Genomic DNA, 25152 nt, shown 5'->3' with positions numbered 1-25152 from the left:
TATATATATATATATATATATATATATATTGTTCATTATAAATTATAAACCCCTTATCACTGTTATAATGATTAATAAGTTATGGGGTTATATATTTCGTGAATATGCTATATATAACATAATAAATACAATGATTTACTTTTATTTCCTAAATTTGCTTTATATTGAACGTTTAAGAGACTTTTCGTTCTGTAGGCAATAATAACGATAATAAGGGATGGGTTATTCATAATTAGTATCCCCGTATATTTTATTTCAATTTATTTGAAAAAATACGTTAAATATATAAGTACATCTTATCTAAAAGTAATTAAGTATATGCCATTATTAAACACTGGGATAATTAGTCCTAATCACTAAATTATTTTTATTTATTCCAAAATGTGTTTTAAATATACAGTATGTCTGAAAAAGTTGACAATTATTAGATGTAAAAGTTATTATAAATGATCTTCAACCTAGAACGCGGGTACTAGATGAATTTTTTTAATTTGTATGAGAACTTTTAAAAAAAATATGAATTCAGTAAACTGTAATTGAAAAAAAGTATTCAAAAATGAGAATTACGATTCGATATGTAATTGCGAACAATATGTTTTCCATAACATTAATAATAAAAAAAATTCATATGCTGCAAACTTGTTCAGACTTTTTCTATACATTTTATTTTATATAAAAATAATTATTCCTGTCACAATCAGATTGAATACACAAAATATTTATCACATTTAAGGAAAAAAATTGTTATGTAATTCCTAAAAATTTCTGTAGGAAATGACAACAAAAAATACATTATTTAAGTTTCTTTATCCAAATAATTAATAAAAATTAAAAAAAAAACAAATTTTCACAATATAATTATTCATTTATACTGAGAAAATTGAGAATTCTCGACATATTACGATTGTGATAGTAATAAAAAGAAAGTTTATATTCAAAACCATTTTCTAAACATTTATTCCAATACATTTGTCCCCAGTACACCATATTTTAAGAGATATAAAATTTAAGTTATCTTCATTGTTTCTAAATGTACAAATTCATCATCAGGCTTTGCAGGTTCTTTTACATCAAAGGGTATAGAAACGGACATATCAGAATTTTGCGTTTTCATAATAGAAGGTATAGAAAGATTACTGTCAGATTTTTTACTGCAACAACAATCTGCATGCAATCGTCCTTCAAAGTATCCTTGAAGCACGTAAATGAAAGGATCTAACAGTAGATATACCGTCAATCCAGCGTCAGCTATTATAAAGAATTTTTTAAATTTATGGTCCTCATGGTTGGTGAGTTTAAAGTACTGCGCGATCGGTACTGTCATCTGAAAAGTCAAAAGATGGCATGCTCATTATTTCTGGCATTTTATTTCATAAAATACAAATTGTGTACATACAGCTTCGGCCAACAGAAATGCATTTGTGTTTGCGATTCGATGTTTTCATTGGTAAACAGTGGAGATGATGATTCCACGTGGACTGACGTTTTGGACTCTTCCACAAATAAAATACGTGGCTGGTGTCACAAATTACCTCATTTTATAGTAAAATGTAAATAAACAACATAATTGGGAAGATGCAAATAATTTCACGATGATATTGAAAATATATTTTTGTTAGTTCAGTTACTATTTGTATAGTATTAGTACAGAGTGATTAATTGATGTTAACACTGATTTTAAAAGATTGCGGAAAATTACGAGCGATGTTATAATTATTTAATGAAATATAATTGTCAATTGCCCTGCATTTAACTGATATCTATACTGAATTTGTTCTTTCTGTGGATCAGCACTGATACCTTTTGATTTTTATTTACATCTCAAATATTATCAGTAGATTAATGACCCGAAAAATATTTGTTCACAAATATTAAAAACACGATGATGGGCTCGTAAAATTTCTAATAATTTATAGATATAACAGTTCTTTGGACTTTAATATTGATTAAATAAAAAATAGAATAGGTTTCAAATGCAAACGTAATTGATAAACAAAGTAAACTTAATAGAAATATATACTAAGTTTCTATTATTTTGATCTTTTTGTTCTACCAGAGCTCATAATTTGTAATTATTGAGATATTATTGGAAACAAAAGTTTAAAGGAGCGGTGCCAGCAAGAAAAATATGTGAAATTGAAGGGGAAGACACAGCTAATGAGTAAACGGCACCGCGCTGGTGAAATCGCTTTAATAGTGGATATTTTACCCTTGAGAGTCGTTCATAAGCGTGGGATATTGAGGTTTCCAAACCAACCCAAATCCAGCACTCGCTCCTTGCTCTGCCGAAAGATGATCGCGATGGATTTACCTAAACAAACCGAACATGGAAAATCAGTAGACAATGAACAAAACCGCAACAAAGAGAGGTCGATTAGAGCGGAAAGTCTGGTGGAATTATGAACGAAGACAATGCTAAACCACGTACTTCCAAAGTTAAGGGAAATAAGATCGAAGAACGGGGTTGTGTTGAACTCCTACTACATCTAGTTTTTAGTCGGAGATCATAATATTTTGTGAAGAGTACTATATTACTTAGAGTTAGTGAAGAGAGCTTTGAGCTACTACGAGAGTCGTTCATTCGCTGCTCAAATAAATCCTCTTAGTAGGGTAGCTGTGAATTAACAAATTCTGTAAAGACTATCTGGAGAATTTTACAAAAACGCTCACAACTACGTGTTTTGTGTCATATCCTGGTGATACCCTTCCTGTTTTGATAAAGCAATCGTAACTACTAGATCTTATCTTAAAACTCTACAGCTATGATTCTTCCTAGCTTCCTTAAAGTAAGATTAACCAGAGGAGTTCATTTTCCAGGTAGATGATGCGCTGCCTTATTGGCATAACGAAATATCTTGATTACCAAACGTTAATGTTCCCGATTAATAGATCGAAAATGTACCTCCATAGTCATCCTATTGGGCGCCGTGTGCTTTCTATCTTTGGGTGTTTATGAAGGATCGTGGCTCCACTACCAACTGACCATCAGACAAAAATGCAGAGAGATACTGATTAACGTTTGGAAAGAATTCGCTTATGATGGGTATTCACATTGGACAATTGTAGGCTTTCATATAAAACTTTTTGAGTTACTTTTTTGTTTAGCGTGTTATCTCTTAGGTAAAGAAAATATAGTGAGTCCTAGAAAGATATTACAACTATCTGGCTGTAATAAAAACACCATAAAACTCACGGAACAAATCATGTGAATATGTGAAAAGCGACAGGAAAAACAAAGCAATGTTTATGTGAAAAAGCGACAGTTTTCAATTGATTTATTAAGGAAGTTTCAAATCATAATATAAACGCCATTTAAATTACATTCAAGTATTATTTGTACGAGGGTTGCTACTCAAGTTTGGAGATATAGTAACTCTAATGTAAATATGTCAAATCTGACATTGCCATCATAAAGTTTGGCATATTTAATAGTGACCGACAGAAAACATCGAACTGATATTGCAAGATCGTCATTTAATATACCCAGAGATTGAGGCATACTTGGGCATTAGTATACATTTAATTTTTTTCTGAATATTTGGCTATCAAAATCATTTGTTCACGTTGGATATTGAATAATATGGTTGCGACCGTTCTACGGTCAATTCTGAATGGTACATCAGAATTTGTTTGCCAAAAAATCAGTAAAACCAATCGAAGAAGACGAATCATTCTCCAATAAGACAATACAAGTTCAAACAAAAACGTTTTTGAACTGTCAAAACATCGAATTGATGGGTCATCCGACGTACAGTCATTGTATGGCTTGCAGTGATTTTTCCTTATTCCTGCGGATCAAACAAAATTGCGAGGTTGACGTTTTTCTACACCTGAAGTAGTGTCAAATCACTTCCACAATTGGTTAAAATACATACAAAAATGTCTTGATCTTAATGAAAAACATCAAAGTCGTGTCCGTTTTTTTTGTCTATCTTAAAATCTTAAGTAGTAACTCTCGTATTAATCTAAAAAGCTGGTTATTGGATTATTAAAAAAATTGTACCAGATGTCTTGAAATTAATTTATCATCTAGTAGAAATTTTTAGGCGTACATAGAATGAAAAAATTAGATGTTATGGTACAACTCTCATGTTTTTGTTGTATCCACTCACCACTTGTGGAGCCCAGCAGACAACATAAATGATGCAAACAAAGGCCATCAATTTAGCAAACGCTACTTCTTCTGGAGTTTGATATCGAGCAGCTCCAACCCGGCTACTTATTATAGATCTACTTATTCTTCTGACTAGAATTCGTTGTTGGGATCTAATTCTCGATAATTCGCAAATTACCGAAGTGTTGCAAAAGGCTATGCAGAAACACAAAGTAGCTCCTAGAATAAAATCAATATATTATGTCTAAAGTTAAACTGAACAAAGAAAAAGGAATCATTGTTCTGTACAAGACATAATCTGTCTATTAGAGAATTTCTAAATTTCTCTTCAATTAGAGAGCATGGGATGAAAAATTATAATATCCATTTTCTTACATTAACTTTCGTAATTTGCATACATTTTTAGAAATAGAATTTTCTCCTTAGTTGATTGGTGAAATATTCATATATTTTTTAGGAGCTCCAAAGAAGTTTCTACATAAAAAAAACTATTGTTCTTGACATTTCATCATAGCCAACACTTTCATCATTGTATCACCATCATTCTAACTCCCTTTTCAATTAACAGGTACTTTATAAACTGTTTTTTCAGTTGGTTGTGAATAACGATTTTTTTAACCTTGTATATAAAACTATGATGGAGAATAAATCCAATAATTGATAGTATTTAAAAATATCGGAATTCATTTCTTCGAGATAATATTTGTAAGACCACAACACAAATTCACGTAAAACATGTAGAAAACCGACTTTCTCCCCCAATTATATTAAGCAATCAACTTTCTGAAGTAGTCTTTGAACTCCAAAATTTAGTTCTCTTCATTATTTTTGTTACTGCTGTGATTATATAGAAGAAAGAAAGTAAATATTGTAGGCGAATTCTCCATTTCAAACGATTATTAAGAGTCGGAAACTGAAATAGAGATTATTCTAAACGAATATTAACCTCATTTTTTTTACTTTCAATCGCTTCGTACCCTAAACGAATGGAATATATCAATGATGATACCTGTAAAACCCAGATATTTATAATCAATATGTAGGAAAAATATATTTTTCCAATTTGCTAGTTCAAAACTATTTCGTTTTTTTTTATTTTTCACTTAGTTATCGTTTTTAGTTTTTCCTCATCTCTATTCTTTTAACTAAGTACCCAATGCAGCGTTCGTACCATCGCGACGAATCCATTTTAGGACAAAAAACGTCAGTCGATTGGAAGACATGGGCATCAATGACTCAAGGTATTCTAGACGTATTTTATTTAAAGACGTGAAGACCGGGGATCGCTCAAATATTAGATGTATGGATTTACCATTATTTCGTTACGTCCATATCTCCATCGTTGTCTTTTTTTAATTTCATATCGTTAACATAAACTTCTTATATAACCTACCGAACTTTTTTGTACCCTAAACAACACGAATTCTAATGTATTTTATTATTTATATTATTTCTTACCAAATGCAAAAAATAAATAGGCGTAAGCCTTGTCCTTTGGTTCAGAAGCATATCTAAATCTTGCGCATGTTTTATTTTCGGCATTGTAGTAAATACCGAATCCAAATAGCGGCAAATAAGTTAAAGTCACTGCAGTAATCCATAAACCGAATAGAAATTTCTTCAGTACTTGATGTGTAACCAACTAAAAATAATTATAAAAATCATCTAATATTGAATCGCAATTTTTGAATACAACTACTTATCTATTTTTCATTATACTATATTTATTTTTAATGTATTGTTTTTTGATATATTTCAAGTAATTATTTATAAACAAATTAATCTAAGGAGACATTATGTACAGAGTGAGTTTTATGTATGGAACGCCTTAATTATCTCGGAAACGGCTTGTACGATTTTTATAAATTTTTGTACGCAAGGGTCGGTATTTACATTGTAGTCAGATCTTTCCTTTTTTCCGGAAAAATAATGAACCTTGTTATTTCAAATGTATATGATTTGTGTTTTTATAAATCTACAGAAATGCCTTAATTTCCGAGTTGTAGCTACATATACAGTAGTTCCTCCTAAGTTACAATAAATATTGTACATTTAGATGGCCACGATCAAATAAACTCGTTTAATTTGATAATTTATATCCTAATCGAAATCCCATAAAAATATCAACTGTCAGTAATTTAGTAAAAAGTTTAACAAAACTGGTGCAGTAAAATATTTATCCAAATCATGACACAGAAAACCTTCAACAACTGAAGACAAATCTTCAAATATTTGTATCATGTTAGAAGTAGATCCACACTAATCAAATAGAAGAATTATTAATTTTAGAAAACATACAGTTGATGCGATTACAGCGTATACTCAAAATGTTGTCCATTTACTTCAATACAACAAACCATGCGATTTTTAAAACTTTGCAATTGTTATTTTCAGTGGGTATGGGATCTTCGTTAAGAAATGATGAATTCCAAAGTTGACAAAATGTTCAGTTTTCAGTTCAGAGTTTCAAAAGGTACCTGACAATGTACACCAGAATCAGTATCTAACTTTCACAATTTTAATAAAAATATTCAGGACTTCATATAAAAGCAAATTATTTGTTCAATTCTTACAATTCTGTGAAAAAACATTAACGAACAAAGTTTTGGCATGTGCGGACAAGATTTGAACACAAAAATAAATCTTAATTTGATACGAAATAAACATACCTTTTGAATCGTTTGACAATACTTGTTTTGATTACCAAAACTTTTGCTAAACAATCGTCGGATTGTTGCTCAATACCTAACAATTCTTGAGATTACAAATTGGAGCACGTTTTGCCTGTCGCCATTTCATTTCGCTTTTTCGTTGTTGCGGGAACATATCAAAAAGTGCTTATCGCCTGCCAACTTAACTAAATTAACATGAACATTGTTACCAACTTTGACTCTATATAAAACAAAATAGTGTGAGATAAGGATAGGTCGGGTCAGCTGTATTGGTAGGTTTTGTTTTATAAAAGATGTTTTTTAAGTAACCCTACAGGAAATAGTCTAAAGGATTCATGTAGGGTGATTGCGTGTGCCATTCGATAAAGCCACGCCTTCCAATCCACCTTATTTAGGTATAGCCTCACCACACACGCATATTTTGGTGGGACACTATCTTGTTGTAGCCAAATATTGTCGTTTGGGATATTTTTATTGTCCAAAAATTTCTAATAATGATTTGTAAATTTAATTGAAAGTACTTACTTGGATTTGGTAATATTCGGATGATTTAAGTTGTGAAAAAAGGACCAATTATTTTGTCGTCCATACATTCACTTTTTCGGGATATTGGGTGTGGGATTCACGCATCCAACGAGGATTGTTACGTGACCAGTATCCTGGTGGCCTCATCGCAAAACAAAACATGACTAAAAAAATTTGGATCGTTTTTCCATCATGAGGTCTGTAAACTCTTCACGTCTATCAAAATCGTCATCTGACAATTCTTGAACCAACGGTACCTACTTTGTATGGATGTAGTTTATTGTCATGTAAAATTTTCATTTGGGATGTTTGCGAAATATCAAGTTCCCTGGATATTTGTCTAGAACTCAAGTGTGAATCGTCTTCTAACAGGAAAAAAACATCTAAAGATTTGTTTACAGTTGATGCAGTCTGCGTCCTTTACTAACATGAGATCTTGTTATGGGATTTCGGTTAGGATCTAAATTATTAAAGATTTCACACGTTTCTTGTTGACTTTTACGCTTATCACTATTCGTAATTTTTCAGATAAACGATCCATTGTGCTTTCAATAATAATTTATTGAAACGTCAAATTTGTTATTTATAATCAGCGAAAAATATACAGATTGATCCATTTGAAATGACAAAGTTCGTTATTTTTCAGGGAAAAGGAAAGATCTGACAACAATAGAGATACCGACCATATTACAAGTTCCTTGCGCACAAAAATTTATAAAAATCGTACAAGAAGTTTCTGAGATAATTGAGGCATCCCATATATAGAACTCACTCTGTATAATACTTCACAATAGTGCGTATAAATTTTTATTTAAAAATTTTTTCAGGTAGGATATGAGTAAATAAAAATAAATATGGCATATAAAATTAACATATGATACGATAAATTTTTGAAATTAGTATGCTTCTTGCATTAGCCGTTAATAGATTTATTTCAAAGATATCTAATGGAAAGATGGAAAACTTGTCACTCAAGGTTTTTTATACAGAAATGGACTTGGAAAAATATATTCATCTATTTTCCCTTTCGGTATTAGTCAGGGGCGTATCTGCCTCAGTATAAAAGAAACAGGGGGCCCCCAACTACAGGTGTCACTAGATAATGGCTGTCAGTAACAAAAATTCCAGAAGTAAAATAAACAAATTCCTACCGTGAAATTTTATTTAATATTTTGAACATTTTGAAAAAATAAAAAATAACAAAGATAAGTAAAATAAAGAAGAAGAAATTGCTCAGTGGCAATAATTATATTTGCTGCTGTCTCGTTTTTGGGGCCTGATGGACAGGTTGGTTGTCACGTTGTGAAAAGTCAGAATTTTCCCTAGAATTGCTACTTGCACGCAATAAAAAAAGGCATCAAATCGATAATGTTGCAAGTTCGTGATATTGCATGAAACAATTAACTGAACTTCATTCGCGCATGCTTTAGAGCAAGCAATATTTTATATATTGCATCGTGTCAATCGGTCTTAAAAAATTCGTACAATGTTACCCACAACATCACTCAAACTCGGTCAAATTTTCCATACGGAAACTTTTAAAACATGCAAGTTACAATTATAGTTTCTTAATGAATTAAGGGTTGGACCAAATGGAGAATTTTAAATAAATATCAAGCATGAACCTCTTTATTGTACAACAAAGCAAAAAAATATGAAAATATGTTTCAAATTCGAAATTCAGTAAATTCATTCCATTAAGGACCTCACGGAATAATTACTCGTAACATTCAATAGCCTTGCATCAAGTGATAACATTTCTGACCCTTCCGGTTACAAATGAAACAGCTAAAAATTGAAAAATTATTAATCTCCTCTATGAGATAAGAACGGCTTTCAGATTTGTCCCTATTATTTATAGAGGCCAAACATCTTGAACAACTGAAATCATCTTCTGCTTTGATTAATAAATTCGCCGAAAAAAAGGCAAGAAGACTGCTTATCATATTTAAATTGTTTTGCTTAAATAGCTTCTAGAGGCATTTATTGTAAATAATAAGTAATATTAATTAAATATTTCAATACTAATTGGATAGCAAAGTTTTTGTTTCTTTGTGAAAAATTTTACCCTTCAGTTGGGATTATCTGCTATTTACGAGGATGGTTCAGGAAGTACCTAGCATGACCTAGAGATGATGGTAGTTGCTTGAAAAATACCACTGTGCTAGTATTTGTTTCGCAGCCATCAATAGAGAAAGTTTTCAGTGAATTTGTAACATGGATCATTATGTGATACAATACTTTTATTTGAAAGGCTTTAGCCAAACCAATTTAAAGGCTGAATTAGATTCTATTCTGGGTGAGACTGCTCCTTGGTTATCAACAGTAGAATATTAGGTAGCAAAGCTTAGACGAGACCGTACGAAATAAGAAAATCAGCATCGAAATGGTAGACCAAATGAAGTGATGACTCCAGAAATGTTGAAGAAACTCCACTGGATGAACGTCGACTGAAAGTTAGCGAGCTTACAAACATAGTGGGCCTTTCAAAAAGTGCTGCACGTCGCATATTAACTGAAAATTTGGACATGAGAAACCTGTGCACAAGATGGGTGCCGCGTTTGCTCACAATGGAATAAAAATAACGACGTGAAGATGTTTCCATCGAGTGTTTGGCAATGTTTCACAGAACCGGCTTCAAAGATCGTTTTATCTGCAGTTATGGCGACGCTTTTTTGGGATTTGCGTGGGATAATTTCCATTAACTATCTTGTAAAAGGAAAAACTATCAACTGTGAGTATTATGCAATGTTTTAGTGAAGAAATCAAACATTCGGCTAAGCAGAAAATGTTGTTTTATCAAGACAATACACCAGCTCACACATCCGTTATTGCAATGGCCAAAATTAGAGAAATAAAGTTTGAATTGCTACCTTATACCCTATTAGCCAGATTTAGCTCACTCGGATTATTTTCTGTTCCCAGACTTGAAGAAATGGTTCTTGTGTCAAAGATTTTTTAACAATGAAGTGGTGTGTCGGTGGTGTATAAAAAGTGTGTATAAAAGGAGATTACGTTGAATAATAAGTATATTATTTTCCAAAACTCTCGTCTTTTCTTTGTTGGACCAGGTACTTCTGCTCATACTGCACTGCTCAACCCTCAAAAATGTTTCTAAGCCTTTTAAACGTGACATCCTTTCCTCATACAAAAATACATTGTGAAACTATCAACAAACGGGTTATCTCATTACGATTAACCTTTTTTATAGATTATTGTACAATTTTGAATTGTATGTCACATTTCATAATTAATTAATTGTATTGACACGATATTACTATAAATAAATCATAGATATCAGGTTGTTTTCCCCTAAAATATCGTTATAAAATAAACTTTCGATATGTAAAATAACTTACTTGATGATACAGGAAGGGTCGCGTGAGTGCCAACCATCTCTCAAGTGCCATAACAAAAGCTACACACCCCGAACCGAGTCCAAATGCTCTTACAACTACAAAACTAGGGCAATATATAGACGGATGTACATTTTCATAAAAAAATTTGTTGGTCAAAATGATCATTCCGATCTGAGCCATGAGATCGTTGGTAGCTAGACATCTGAGCATAAAAAGATGTTTTTTGTTTCTTCTTTTTGCTGTTTTGTGTAAAATGTAAAGGGCGGCTAAATTAGCAATGAGTCCTATGAGAAAAGCCAGTTGAATTATATACGACCACGGAGTATTAAGCATTTTGTTGTCTCTTAAACAGATATCACTAAACGTTAAACTGATTCGTGACGGCGGCTGTACGGCATCTTGCCGTTAATGGTCCACTAACGATTCTACTTCGGGATCTACATGCACACTAAAGACTCCATCAAAAAGTTTATGTAGATACAACTATAATATCTGTAAAATAAAAACAATAATAAATTGTATCATAGAGCACTGATAATATGTGATAAGAGAGGTGTTGTATATTAGGACAATAATTTTGAATAACATTATTTTTCGATCTATAAAGGGTGTCTTATAAATAAATCTTCTTTCTGTCCCGACATATTTCAATAAATGTGTAAATGATAGGAAGTTTTCTTCGAACGTCTAGTAAACTGATAAAGTAACTTGTCTTAATTTTTTTTCATCATTTATATACCCTTACCAATTCGTTGAGACATCATATGATGCCCTATACAACGCCAGATCTAACTTGCTTAAATTTTTATCTGTGGAACCGAATAAAAAAACTCGTTCACACCAATAGATCCATGACAAGAAATTATATGAATACGACAGGTAATACGAGGTGTTTCAATGGCAGAAATTGAAACTGCGGTCATATCTACTCGTCAGTGACTGATTTAATGTACCTGTAGAAAACGATGGACGACATTTTGTGTATAGAAATCGGTTAAGCAGAATCGAACTTAGAAGCATTTTTCCCACTCTCCCCCACCTCTTATTTGGAGAGATGAACTGATACTATGAAATGGAAAATACGCAGAATTTGTTAGGTTAGGTTAGGTTAGGGCGCCACTAATTACGTAGTTAGTTATGTAAGGTGTTAATAATTAGATTTGTTACATGGTTTACTTAATGATTTGTTCTCATTGTTATTAATATCAACTTCACACGCCATCTAGCGGTAATAATGAGATTATTATGAGTACAGTTTAAGTTACTGTATGTAGGCCAATATAAAAGCTTCACATCTAGAAGAAATTTTTAATTTCCGTTCTAGCGAACCAAAAAAAAAGATATCGACATACAATTTCCGCTATTTTAGTTTGAATTTAGTTTATTACTAAACGATCTAATTAAATAGTTAAGATTCTGTTTACATTTGTCAATAGAGATCACAATATCTATGTGAAACAACTATCTCTAGTATTTCCATTAATTAAAATTCTTGGAATATATATTCTTCGTATTGCTGGATGAAAACTCTTTTAAACAACATCAATTTTATAGAAATCGGTTAAACAGAATCGAACTTAGAGTCATTTTTTCCCACTCTCCCCCACCTCTTATTTGGAGAGATAAACTGATACTATGAAATGAAAAATACGCGGAATTGTTAGGTTAGGTGTCCCTTAATTGGTTAAATTTTGGAAAATTTTACTTTTATAATTTTATATTTTGAAATACGCTCTCTAATTGTGGAGCTAAAATTCTGAAAATCATTTTTGAGGATTTATGAGGATTCTACGTTTTAAATTAAAGAAACAATGAAAACAGCTTGACGTTTAAACGTTGCAAAAGTGTTCATTATGTCCCGTTTAGGATTTATTGATAAAGATTATTTCAATTTGCTGGTAATTTATTAAAAACCATACCATTCCATTTAAAATAACGAAGTTTCAGTCCACTTCCGGTGTAACCGGAAGTTTCAGAAAACTGAAATTATTTTAACCGAAACGTACATTTCGGAAAACCCATGCAAGCAAATTTTCAGAACACTAGTCGCAGTACTTTTGGGGCATCATATACACCGCCATTCAAAATATCTATTATCTCATCCTTTCTTGCTGCAATATGGAAAACCCTGTTAATCCCACTTCTTTTAATAAATTCAGAATGTGGGAAGGCTGCAGCTGCCAGACATCTTCGTCTTCTATTTCATAAGCTCCCAGGTGCAGTGCTCTGTGCTTTACACTTCGAGGGAATATAGATGGAGGCTTAGTCCTGCACAACATAATATACACGTTGCATTATTATCTGTTAAATCTAGCGTCTTCAGGTGTCCATTGAGACGACAGTGCCCTAATAGGAATCCTGTTAGTATCCGTAAATTGTTTTTACTTGATACATTATATTGTCTTTTCATCTTTCACCCCCTGTAGGTTGACCCAGTAATTGATGTTACCCCTATCTATCTTGTTTTTCAATTATTTATCTATTGTTTTGTAGCAGGTCCCATGAAGGACTTCTCTGTCCCCGCTTTAGCGAGCATCAAAGCTCCGTCGTGTCCCAGAATCCATTGTAGGGTAACTTTATTTTTCTTGTCTTCTTAAAGCTCTGATAGCTGCTTGGGTATCGGATATGATGATTATTTTCTGCCTATCTAGATTTAATTAGACACATTTTTCAATTGCGTAAATATTTCTGTTTGAAAAATATTTGCCTAGGCTTTTAAAGTTTTGGGTTTTGGGCTCGTACACTATTTCAGTTCTGTGTACTGCTTTAGAACCATCAGTGTAACATTTGATGGCATTTCTCGTATGGTGTTTTTGGTGTTTTGATACCATTTACTTCTACAGCTCAGTATTCGACGGAAATTTTTTCTTAAAGATAAAACGTTTTTGGTATTAAATCCTGAGGCATATCTCAGGTTTGGTCATGGTATATGGATAGTAAACATTATATTTAGATCGCATACACATCATTCCTTATTTAAACAACTTCCGCAATTGTAAATAAAAGGAATATAATATCGACAACAGATATGGAAACGTGGTAAGACATGAAATAATATACGTTCTCACCCTGCATAAAAAAATAAGAAATAATTGATTTGTTACATATTCAAGTTCTACATATTCATTGTTGAAATTACTATTGATGCCAACATAGATGAATTGTAAAAATAGGAAGAAAAAAATTGTGGCGAATTGAGATTAACTTAATGTCATCCCTCATCCACACACACACGTAGTGGCATTCAGAACGTCAAAAAAGATCTCGAATCACATATCTAAAATTAAGTATTTTTGAAGGTTTTCTTAGTAACGCTGACAATATTTATTTTTCTATAGGATTGTATACAGGACAGTATTCAAATAAATATTAAGATAAATCTAAAACTTGTTTTATATTTTGAGTTTTTTATCGACTCAATCATCAATTGATAATTAGCGTTTTATACTATTTGTATCTCCAAATACAGACATTATTATCGTTAATATGCACTGGGTGTTTCATAAACTGCAAGGTCACACGCGTCTGCTTTCTATTTCCTACATAAAAACTTGTGTCGTATGAATTTGGGTGTTAAAAAATATAATATATGCCAAAACGATGTTTCAAAATTCCAAAACATAAGTATTATCGTTAAGTTTTTTAATTTCGACGAACACGTGTCCGAACATTTGTGACAACTATAAAAAGAACGTGTGTTGTAGGTATTATGTCCAAACGTCCATTGAGCGTTTTGTTTTATTTTATTTTAGTCTGTTATTTCCAATGTTTCGAACGATAATGACTCAAAAAATTTGGAAACTAGTAACATTGTATTGCTTAACTTAAATAACTTTTTGGTTAAATACAAGGAGAGATCTAAATATACGGTAAATGAATAGTTATAATAGCAATTATTAACGCCGTACCTATTTGGACTAGTATAAAAAAACCATTGATAAATTAGTTGCTCTTCAGTTTGCTATCAAAGAAAAATAATGTCTTCAGTAACTGTAGCGAAAAATATTGACTTGGGAAAAGTGCCAAAAAAATATTTTGCTAATATATCATAGCAGTTTATGATGATAAACTACAGTAGCTGTGGGATACGTTAGATCAAAGCCTCATAAGGTCTTTACGACTGATGCAGAACTTGCTTACATCAGGGATCATCTAGGCAAGGTCCCTCCAGAAGAACGTGTATTCGGCATCATCTGAGTCGTTTCCACTCAGGTGTTTGTACACTGTAGCCGTGTCCTGTCCTGGATAATGTAGAAGTTCCCCTCTCCAAACTTCTTTTCGGTCCACCGCCTAAGGTCTTTTATGAGTCGTCGCGTTTAAACTGTTGATGATATTCATATTGAAAAAACTACTACACCAACACTCACAATTGCACTGCCTGATGCACATTACAACCTTTCACCTTCGATCTCTAAAGACGATAATTCCATTATAAAATAAATAAACCAACACAAGATTAAGACAATGAGAAAGAGAAGAGAAGACACATGAGATAAAAAAAAATAAATCAGGTCTAAAGCTTTAGATACTTTGGCATGGGGCTAGCACAATATAGAAGACTGGAACAAGATATCAATGAGAGAGCTGGAGCAGCTCGAAGGCTATACAATGTAAGGAAATAAATAAATACAGAAATATATAAGACAGCAGTCATACCCGACATTTGGATTATAAATATGGAGAATCATACAGACCAAAAAAAGCAAAATAAAAAGTAGAGAAAGAGATTTCTAACGAAAATAGAGCATAAATCAATTCTAAACAAAATCGAAGAAGAATAATTTGGCAATGTCATGAGAATGCGAGAACGATCAATTCGGAAGATGTATAAAGCAGGAATACAAAAAAAGACAAGGGGTAGTAAAGAATAGAAACAGCTGTGGAAAAGGGAGCTTTCGTAATGAATCAACTGAAGGGTTACATCTAAAAAGGTAGGGCATCAGGAATAAGTAGAGTAAGGATTTTTTTGAAGAAAATGTTCAAGTAGAGTATTTTCGTATTTTTTTGTATTCCATATTTTTAATCAAAAACTGTAGTTATCGAAATGCATAATTCCAGATTAAGAGAAAACGAAAAATTATTCAGAATGTCTCATTTGAAAAATTGATGTTGCATTTAATAGATTGTCGACCCTGTATATATTTCGTTTCAGGAAATCATTTATATAAAACATTTTTTAATTAAAATTTTCAATTTTGTAGGTTTTCTCAATAAAAATTTTCATTATTGCCAGCAAATCAAATATTTTTATATTTCAAATTACTGGAAAAAATTGATAAACAAAGAATTTATTTTCAGTTTTATTGATGCAAAACTTTACAGATAATTTTCTTAAAATTGATAATCACGGGATTAAAAAAAAATGCCATGAAATGGTATACGGATGGTACAATAACAGCAGACAGAATTGACGTAGAAACAAACACTTTGAAAGCCTGGTCATTACACCAAGTATTTTTCAAGCAGAAATATATGCAATTTCTATTTCAAATTAGAAAGGGAATATCTTAAACAGGAAATTATCTTGTCTGATAGCCAAGCAACCATTAGAGGTCTGAACTTCAATATAATAAGATCCAAACTAGTTTGGAAATGCCTGGACAAGTTAAATTAAATAAAAAATATAGTTATCAACTTGTCCTACTACACAGGAATTGAAAGAAAAAATAGCTGAGTTGCCAAAAATGCGGATAAATCCTTCGTAGGATCTAAGCCCCATTTGTGGAATTAACTACAGGACAATAAAGGAAACCCTAACAAAGAAGGAAGATAAAAAAACATTAGGTTGAGACATAAAATACAAAATAGACTTGCTGAAATAGAGACATATAAACATTTCGTAGGACCTGGACCTTTTGTGGATCGACTATAGTACAATAGAGAAGACACGAGAAAAATCTACAGGGGCTGAAACAGGCAAATATTCTACTGAGAAACAATGTATCGTGTGATTTTGGTTTAGAAATATTTAAAAAATTTTTTTAGTAGTATTCATTCTAGTAGTGCACATATTGTAATAAATAATAATTACATTTATTCCCATGATTCATAAAAACCCTCCTATCTACTATCAATATCTTCTTAATTACTGGCCAATTTGATTATTAAGGGAAAAAAAATGAAGAGACACTATGCAGTCCGGATTTGACTCATAGCAACTACTGACGTTGCTGATTGTTATGGAAAAAAATTGAAAAATGTAAGTCAATATCAGATCGAGAGTATTTTGAATTAAATTTTGTAAATCCCGGAACATAATGATTCAAATAGAAAAAGAAAAATTTTCATGCGTCACAGTCGTTGATAAATAAGGTAAATTTGATTGAATATGTAAATGATTTAGGAACTATCCATCCATATTAAGCAACTTTATATCTCAAAATCTTATTTGTACACAAATAATGATTAGACTGAGTAGTTAAACAGTGAATAAATTTTAATAAGTACTCTATGGTACTTCCTATGGCAACACTGTTAATTATTTGTAGTTTGTATGCCGCTCAGTATAAACACGAGTACATACCAACTTTGTATGTAAAATAAACGTTTAAATCATTTGCAAATTTTATTGTTAAATAGCTTTATGTTTTTGCATTATGTTTCATATGAAGGAATTTTTATTCAGTCTTAAAAGGCCCTTTGGGTCATGTCAGTGTACTTGGAAGGTAAAAACATCCGCTGGCTATTGAATTTAATATGCCTCCTACAAAATATTATTGTTATTTAACCCAGAAGTATTCTTGAATTGTATGTGGTAACTTCCGAAGGTGTGGTGCTTCAAAATACCACTTTACTTTTGTAAACACGTGATAATTCTAGGACCACGTGTTTAATGGTTATTAAATTTTTTCGTCTATTAAATTTTTTCGAATGATAAAAAATGTTTTTTCTGAGTCTGTATGTGAATGTTTATTCGTGCTTCTCCTTAAATTGAAAAATCGATACTAGTTTATTAATGAACCCACACAATTTTTATTTCCTCAAAGAAACGTTGGACTAAAACGGAGGAAAAAATTTTACATCGTTTACTCTTAGACATGTCCTTATAATTACTAACTTGTCTATAAACAAGCTGAATGAAATGGAAAATCGATAGCTGACGTTAATCAGCATCTAGTTTAGTTAATTAAAACTACTCATACTTCCGTTTTTGATGAATAGATACCCCAAATATTTAACTAACCAATAATCACAATACTAAATTAGTACACAGCAATTTACCGTACTTATACAATTAGGCATTAGGTCCAGTGGCGTATCTAAGCCTAAGGGGACCTCTTCAAATACGCCACCTCTAGGCGTATCCACAAACGATTGAGCTCCTCTCCAAAAATTCCTCTTGACTTTGAATGCTAGACCTTTGTAACTATATATCTATTTTTATGTAAATATATAACTTAGTACGGCCATTTTAAATATTATTACAGATTATTTCCTGAAATTTTCATAAATTTACCTGAGCTAATACAAGTTTTCGGTCTTACATTTAGTGAAGAGCTTCAAATGTTACGTATCCCCAACAATTTAGTTTAATTGCAACTTGAAAGGTGCAGTTTAATGTGAATTTCTAGTATGGTCACGGAAAATTTGGAAGGGTCATGTAAACGCCGGGAAATCGATCCTCCAACACCAACATATAATTGTTTTGAATCATTTACAGGCAAACATTTATTTTTGGAAGCTCTGAATAATTTGAAGCCTGAAAACTGAGAAAAGGCACCTGATTATTCGATTAAATAAGAAGAGATAATGCGGAAGCTGGAAAATATCACTGATGAAACGATCAAACTATTCATTGGATTTGTAAGTAGCTGTTCGGAAGTTATAAGGCAGGTTAATTGGGTGAAAATATATATTCATTATACAATCGTGGTCAAAAATAAAGCACCACCCAGATTTCTGAAAATATTTTTTTGTTTAACTTCTTTTCAGTAAGTAAAAAAATAAAAACATTGCACCAAAACCAAATTTTCTTAAAAATAAAACTTGCATCCTAAACAATAACATTCCTTTTTTTAAAACGTGTATTTCCACCTCTGGATGTAATTCATTCTTCTGGGCATGCTTTCAATTAGGTGCTATATCACTTCTTGAGGTATGTTCTCCCATTCCTTTAATGCCGCTTGCTCAAGCTCATTTAAATTTTGAGGAGATGGATTTCGACGACGAATGCGGCGTTTCAAAATGTCCCAGACTTGCTCGATAGGATGCATATCTGGACTTCTTGGTGGCCAGTTCATGGTATGAATTCCTACTTAGTTTAGGTAATTCAGAACATCTGCCGCAACGTGTGCTCTAGCATTATCATGCATTAAACTAAAATCATCATCAATAAATGGACCAAACGGAACGACGTGATTTTCAAGAATGTCAGTTATGTATCTTGCTGCGTTAATAGGAAGAGACACTAATTCTGTGCGGGCATAAAAACAAATTCCTCCCCAAAACATGATAGACCCTCCTTGGAACGGCTCCCTGGGAATGATACAAGACTGCGCAAAGATTTCTCCTCGCCATTTTCGAATTCCATCTGGACCTCTTAAACTGATTTTTGTCTTATCAGTAAATAAAACTTGGCACCAATTTACTAAATTTCAATCTAAATGTTGCTTTGCAAATCTTAATCTTGAAATACGATGCTGCCTGGTTAGCAAAAGTGCCTGGAGAGCTCTTCTGCTGTATAGAAGGTGTCGTCTTATTGATCTAGATATTTACATTTCGGACTTCTCGTAAAAGACTCTTGAGCTCGACACTTGTCATTGACCGATTTCTTAATGAATTTAATTGCAAAAATCGGTCATCTCGAGGAGTTAAAACTGAAGGACGTCCTTGTCCAGACCTCACGAAATCTTTGCATCAATCTGCCAATGGTTGTGTAGTGTACGCCAAACAGATTTACCACTTCACGATAACTTTATCCCTATCCAACTAACTCGTCTATTCTTTCAGCTTCGCGTTCATTTGACTGCCAACATTTTTTGTTGTTTGTTTGTGTAGTTTCGACTTTAACACACCTTGATTGACTTAAATTACTTCTGTCCACAAGTTGGTACAACAATAGAATGAAAGAAAATTTTAAAAAACCACAAAAACAGTAAGAAATTTTGCTACATTTTATCGCTAACATTTAAGATACTTTAACTTTTTGTTAGAGAAAAAAAACTAAACCCAAAAGATTAACATTTTAGGTTTTGATATTGAAATAAAGGGTGGTGCGTTATTTATGGTCACGAGTTTATTTAGACAAATGTTTTTTAATACGAAAATAGTCGAGGTATAACTAAAATAAATATTTTTACGTGATACGCCTATGGATTATGAATGCTTCAACATTTTGTTACTCTTTCATTCACAACTGTGAAGACAGCAGTTTTAGGAACAAGAGAGAACCAGCCTAGCGGCTTCACTTATGTTTGTAAAGTCCACGCTGATTAAGTATCTTATTGAGAATGGATATCGCTAAAGGCAGCTTGTCATGGTGCAAGACAACCTACCAAAACTAAGTGAACAAGAAAAAGTTGCTCAATGAATAACTGGCATTAATTATATTTTGGAACCTGATGGACGGATTGGTTGTCACTCCAAAAGCAACTGGAATTCTCCCTAGAGTCGCAACTTGTACTAAATCAAAATGGTACCAAATCGATAATGTTACAAATGCGAGATTTCCCATGAAACAAACAGTTAAATTTCATCTGCACATGCTTTTAATCAAGAAACGTCGCGTCTTGCATTGCACTGCACTTTGTATTGCATCATGTCAAGCTATCTTAAGGTACAGACCGGTTTCAATTTATTAGGCATCATCAGTACAGCACTTTTCTCGTCAAGATTGAAGTAAAAAGCTGTTAACCACAAGTAATTTTTTTCTATTGAAATCGATGTCTCAATTTGAGAGGATTCATTGACGCAGATACAGTATACCATTAGTTATATATTAAAATAAATTGTTATTAGAAAAAATTAATGATCTAGAGCTTATTACATATTGGTATTAAATGTTGAGAATTCAGAATCTCTGACAGTTCTTATTATTTGGGAATGTAGAGCGAATTCACGTAATTTCGAAAAGATTATGCGCCAGTGTTTTTATAAAAGCAGATATATAATAATTGTGTAGCGATTTATTTGGCAAATAACCAAAACTCCCACACGATCAAATGATAGTGACTAGAAAATGATATTTCAATATAAAAAATATGTTCATTGAAACAAAATAATTTTCCAAACGCTTCCATTTTTCATGTTCATTAAAAAATAACTGACGCATTGTAACTATTAAAAAAATGGAATTGCTTGGACATTAAAAGTCAAGTAGCTAATAAGCAAACAATTTATATCGATCGAAATTTGATATTTTATATTACAAAGTGCTAAGTGCGTTAATTTTATGAGGTTTTTCAAATAGAAACTGCTACTTACTTTTAGAAAATATAATACAGGATGTATATAATTTTTTTTAGTAGTTATTAATACAGTTTGAGTTGTTGCTTTAGAAAAATTATAAGGGGAACTAGTAATAATATTTTTCTATATTAAAATATTTAAACTATATTACCATATAACTATAGTGACAAGGATTTATATATATATATATATATATATATATATATATATATATATATATATATATATATATTTAATATGAAATGAAGATTTTAACTGTAGTTCCATATAGTTTCATGTTTCTTACATCTTTTTATACTTAAAGTCAAAAAAATACACTGGTCTGCGAAGAAAAAAAATTAATGAAGCCCTGGCATTATTCTGGGTGGTTCTTATGTAAAATGACGTCCTGAATCCAAATATAACTGCTTTCTATCACCAATCATTTTAGAGGGAGCCCCGCACTTTTATTTTAACCCCTTTTCGGTAATAATAATAAACTTTAGACATTGATTTAACTATTAAGTGCTTGATTTTATACCCACAGGTATAGCTGTATCGTCTTAAAAACCATCAGTATTCCACTTCTCTAAAAATGTCTTCTTCATCGGTGACTGCGCCTAAATTTTCAGGGAAGTAGTCCAGTGGGCGAAGGAAGTATAAGAAAAATGGTACATCCCATGGCCTGGTACGCTAACACCATTTCCTCGACGTGAGGGACATAATCATCACTTTTGTGATTGCCTAAAAAGTTCTGGCACGTTTTGGAATGTAAGCCAAAGAGGTTTTTCTTTTTGATTTAGGTGTTCAATAAACGGTGTATAACTTAGGGACCCACAAAAACTACTTCCTTCATTTTAGCTTCGGTAAAACGTGAAAATTTAGTTTTTAAAAATTGAAAAGCGCCTCCTTTCTTATCCATTGCTTTCACAAACTGCTCAAACTCCAAACCCAATCCAAGTTTGATGTGCAAAGGTGATAAGTGAATATTTTCCTTCGAAACCAACGGATCGTGTGCTAAATTTTCTCGCCATCCACTTTGCTATACATTTTATTACCTGTTTTCGTATGTTTAATGGCCAAAGTTCAAATATGTGAAAAATAAATAGGGAATGTCCCCTATAAACGGAGGGTGATGAGGTTACTTTATGATTTTGCAAACGCTGTCAGAAGTTAAAGAAATATAATGTAGAAATCGAAAAATTACATTAGAGATGATGAAAATCACCGGAAAAATAAAAGATATGTAGTTTAATAGAATTATTTCCAAAAGATCTGTTTTCAATAAAGGATATGCGATAGTTATTCATGATACAAATGTATAAAAGGCGCACGAGTATCATACAAAATTTTATCTACGACCACGTTAAAAAATACTTTTGAAGACAGATTTAAAACATTTTACGATATTTACATATTTACGACAAAATATCAGGAATATGCAATAGGAACAATTTCCCTGTAATTTTTGATTTTTTTAGTGTAACACCAATCCAAAAAATCGCCTGACAATTTCATATATTATTTTTTTGACTTTTCCGTAAGCAGATTTTGATTTACATTGCACGCAGTTTCTGCAATTTTAGGAGGAATGCAATCAGATTATTCTTGCATATTTATTTGGCTTAACAGTCAGTGTTTTATCAATCAAAATTTGATAAATATTTTGCGAAATGTCAGTGACGTTTCACATTACTTAATGACAGTACAAAATTATTACAATTACAGAAACTTTGACGTAACAAATAACAAAAAATTATCTATTGTAAATGTGAATTTACATCGTCTGAAATATATCGAAAATAAATATTGTCTTGAGGTGGTTTTTTAACTAGTTACAGCTTTCAAACGACTGTTGTCTTGAGATAATAAGTCCTTTAAAGCACGATGGCTGGAAATCTGTTTCCATAACAGAAACATAATAGAGATAGTTCGAATTACAAAATTGAGATTCCTAACAAAATAAAACGTTTTCCATTATAAAATATCAATTTTTTAAGGAATGTTGAACGTTGAAACTTCAATAATATCTATCAAGCTTAATCAACTTATAATTGATTCTGTTTAAAATAAATCCTACAAAACTTAATATTTTATGTTTATTTGTGAATTATTATTATAATAGGGATGCAGAGATGTGAAGTTTTTTTGACAATTGTACAAAAAAACTATTTATGATTAATAATAATTAAATTGGGGATAAAAATAATGGAAAAAAATTATGAAAAAGAAAATTAAAAGACGTAGAATTATTATGAAGTAGATATGGGAGAGGTGAATTAATATTTTGAACACTGGAGCTAGAAATAGTTAATGGATTACCACGTATATTAATTTACTTCTTTTCATAATATATTGGTATTATAAATACTAAGATTGTTCGTTCAATACTAAATTTAATCGAACGAGATTTCATTTTTTTTAAAACAAATTATATTCAAATAAGATTCTAAAATTAATAAAAAATTCTTATATCATTATACTTAGAATTAATAAAATAAATTACAATTAGTCACATTTTCGTTGTAGTTTCCTTATTTTTGAATAAAAAACAGTTAAATTAAATATTTTTAACGATTTTCTCAAAATAATTAAAAACGTTTTTATAACATTTATTCGTATATTATTGAAAGTAGCTAACACATAAAACATGAAACTTACTCAGAAATATGAGATGAAATAATGTATCCTCGTTTTACCCTCTGTAACACGAAAAACTTTTTGAACGTGGCTGAGATGTTCCCGCTACCACGTGATAGACCAGTATAATTCTCGCAAGCGTATATTTTCTCATTCCATGACGCGATACATCAATTATTATGGCTTATAATATATATCCTGTCCAAATCTGACATTATGGGATAGTGTAGATCGTTGGTCTTATATTAACAATAAAATAATTATCGATTGTTAATTTCAACTGTTTTGTATTCGTAACGTTTTGTAAGTCGATATTTATTTGCAATTTTGTTTTCTGGTAACATGATGATTACTTATAAGTTCTGTATTTTTATTTATTCACTATAGAAAATCGCGGACAGGCATTTACTAAAAATTTTAAGGATCTGTATTTAACCAAACTACCAACCACTATCAAATTTGGCGGTGGTAAACACCTGCTCCACTAATCTGACATGTAAATTGGTCGAAGGAATTTAAGGATTCATTTAATCCCTATACGTAAATTGGGCGCCGTGTTTTTATATCACAACCAAAAAGAAAAACTAGTGATGGACTTTACTTTAACTAGTTTATTATTCAATAGTTACATTTGAATTGATACTAAGATTTTAACTTTGTATTTTCACATACGTTTCAATTTGACATTCATTTAACTTTCCAAGAAAAACATTTATGTGTTGCGGAGATTGCAACAATTCGTCGTTCTTGCAGTGGCGGACCAAGCCCGTCAGAGGCTCGGGGCGGCAAATCTGAATGAGGCCCCCCAACTTTAGAAAATTTAGTTTTACAAGCTCTTACGCTTTGGAGCCGAGCTCCAAATGTGCGAACTTGCCCCTTGTAGAGGATTGGTCTTATATAGGGCTCCAAATTTTTATAGAGCTGCCTTAGCTAATTTGGCCATGTGGTGTTTGCGTTGCGTTGCGGCTATGGTGATATTTCATGTCCAGACAGGATCAAATCCTAGTGCTAGTCTTCTTTGTAAAAACAGCTGCTTCAGATTTAGGTGTTAGCCGAGTTTATTGGGCCTGCTGATCTTAACGAGGACACCAGTGTGCTATCGTCGGGCTTGCAATTTAGTCGAATAGAGAGTAAGAGAGTAGGTGACAAGATGCATCATTGGAAAACACAAGCGTTCACCTCAAACCTTCCTGAAGCGTCATCATTGATAGCAACCTGGATGGTATTTCAGTCAGGAGTCGACCAACCTCAAGGTATACTTGAGAGCCAAGCTCCGAATATGGACGAATCTGGGCCTTGTAGACGATTAGAAGCCGTTGCGAGGTATGTATATAGCTTTTTGGTCTTGAAGAAGACGTGCCTTAGATAATTCGACCACAAGCATATTTTGCTTAAAATCCACACATTTATTGGTTAACAGCAACGTATCATAAACATCAGAATATTGTCTAAAGAT

At 31.9% G+C, this 25152-nt stretch overlaps 1 protein-coding gene across 2 annotated transcripts; it reads right to left on the bottom strand.

Annotated features, from left to right (window-relative positions):
* Positions 1 to 246: 246 nt before the first annotated feature.
* On the bottom strand, positions 247 to 24340 carry LOC130450932 (prostaglandin E2 receptor EP3 subtype). 2 transcript variants are annotated; one of them, XM_056789675.1, is made up of 5 exons: positions 23718 to 24340; positions 10671 to 11162; positions 5573 to 5756; positions 4113 to 4333; positions 247 to 1324 (listed from the first exon to the last, which is right to left on the bottom strand). In XM_056789675.1, the coding sequence occupies exons 2-5, from the start codon at positions 11001 to 11003 to the stop codon at positions 1007 to 1009; spliced, it is 1056 nt and encodes a 351-aa protein (XP_056645653.1). In that variant the 5' UTR covers positions 11004 to 11162; positions 23718 to 24340; the 3' UTR covers positions 247 to 1006. The 2 variants fall into 2 exon arrangements, with proteins under 2 accessions (XP_056645653.1, XP_056645655.1); XM_056789677.1 differs by lacking the exon at positions 23718 to 24340 and adding an exon at positions 11416 to 11532.
* Positions 24341 to 25152: the final 812 nt, after the last annotated feature.

This window comes from Diorhabda sublineata, chromosome X, assembly GCF_026230105.1.
Source record: "Diorhabda sublineata isolate icDioSubl1.1 chromosome X, icDioSubl1.1, whole genome shotgun sequence".
In the NCBI taxonomy this organism is placed as follows: domain Eukaryota; kingdom Metazoa; phylum Arthropoda; class Insecta; order Coleoptera; family Chrysomelidae; genus Diorhabda; species Diorhabda sublineata.
The sequence above is the reverse complement of the archived record's forward strand: the minus strand, read 5'-3'. Positions and strand labels throughout refer to the sequence as shown.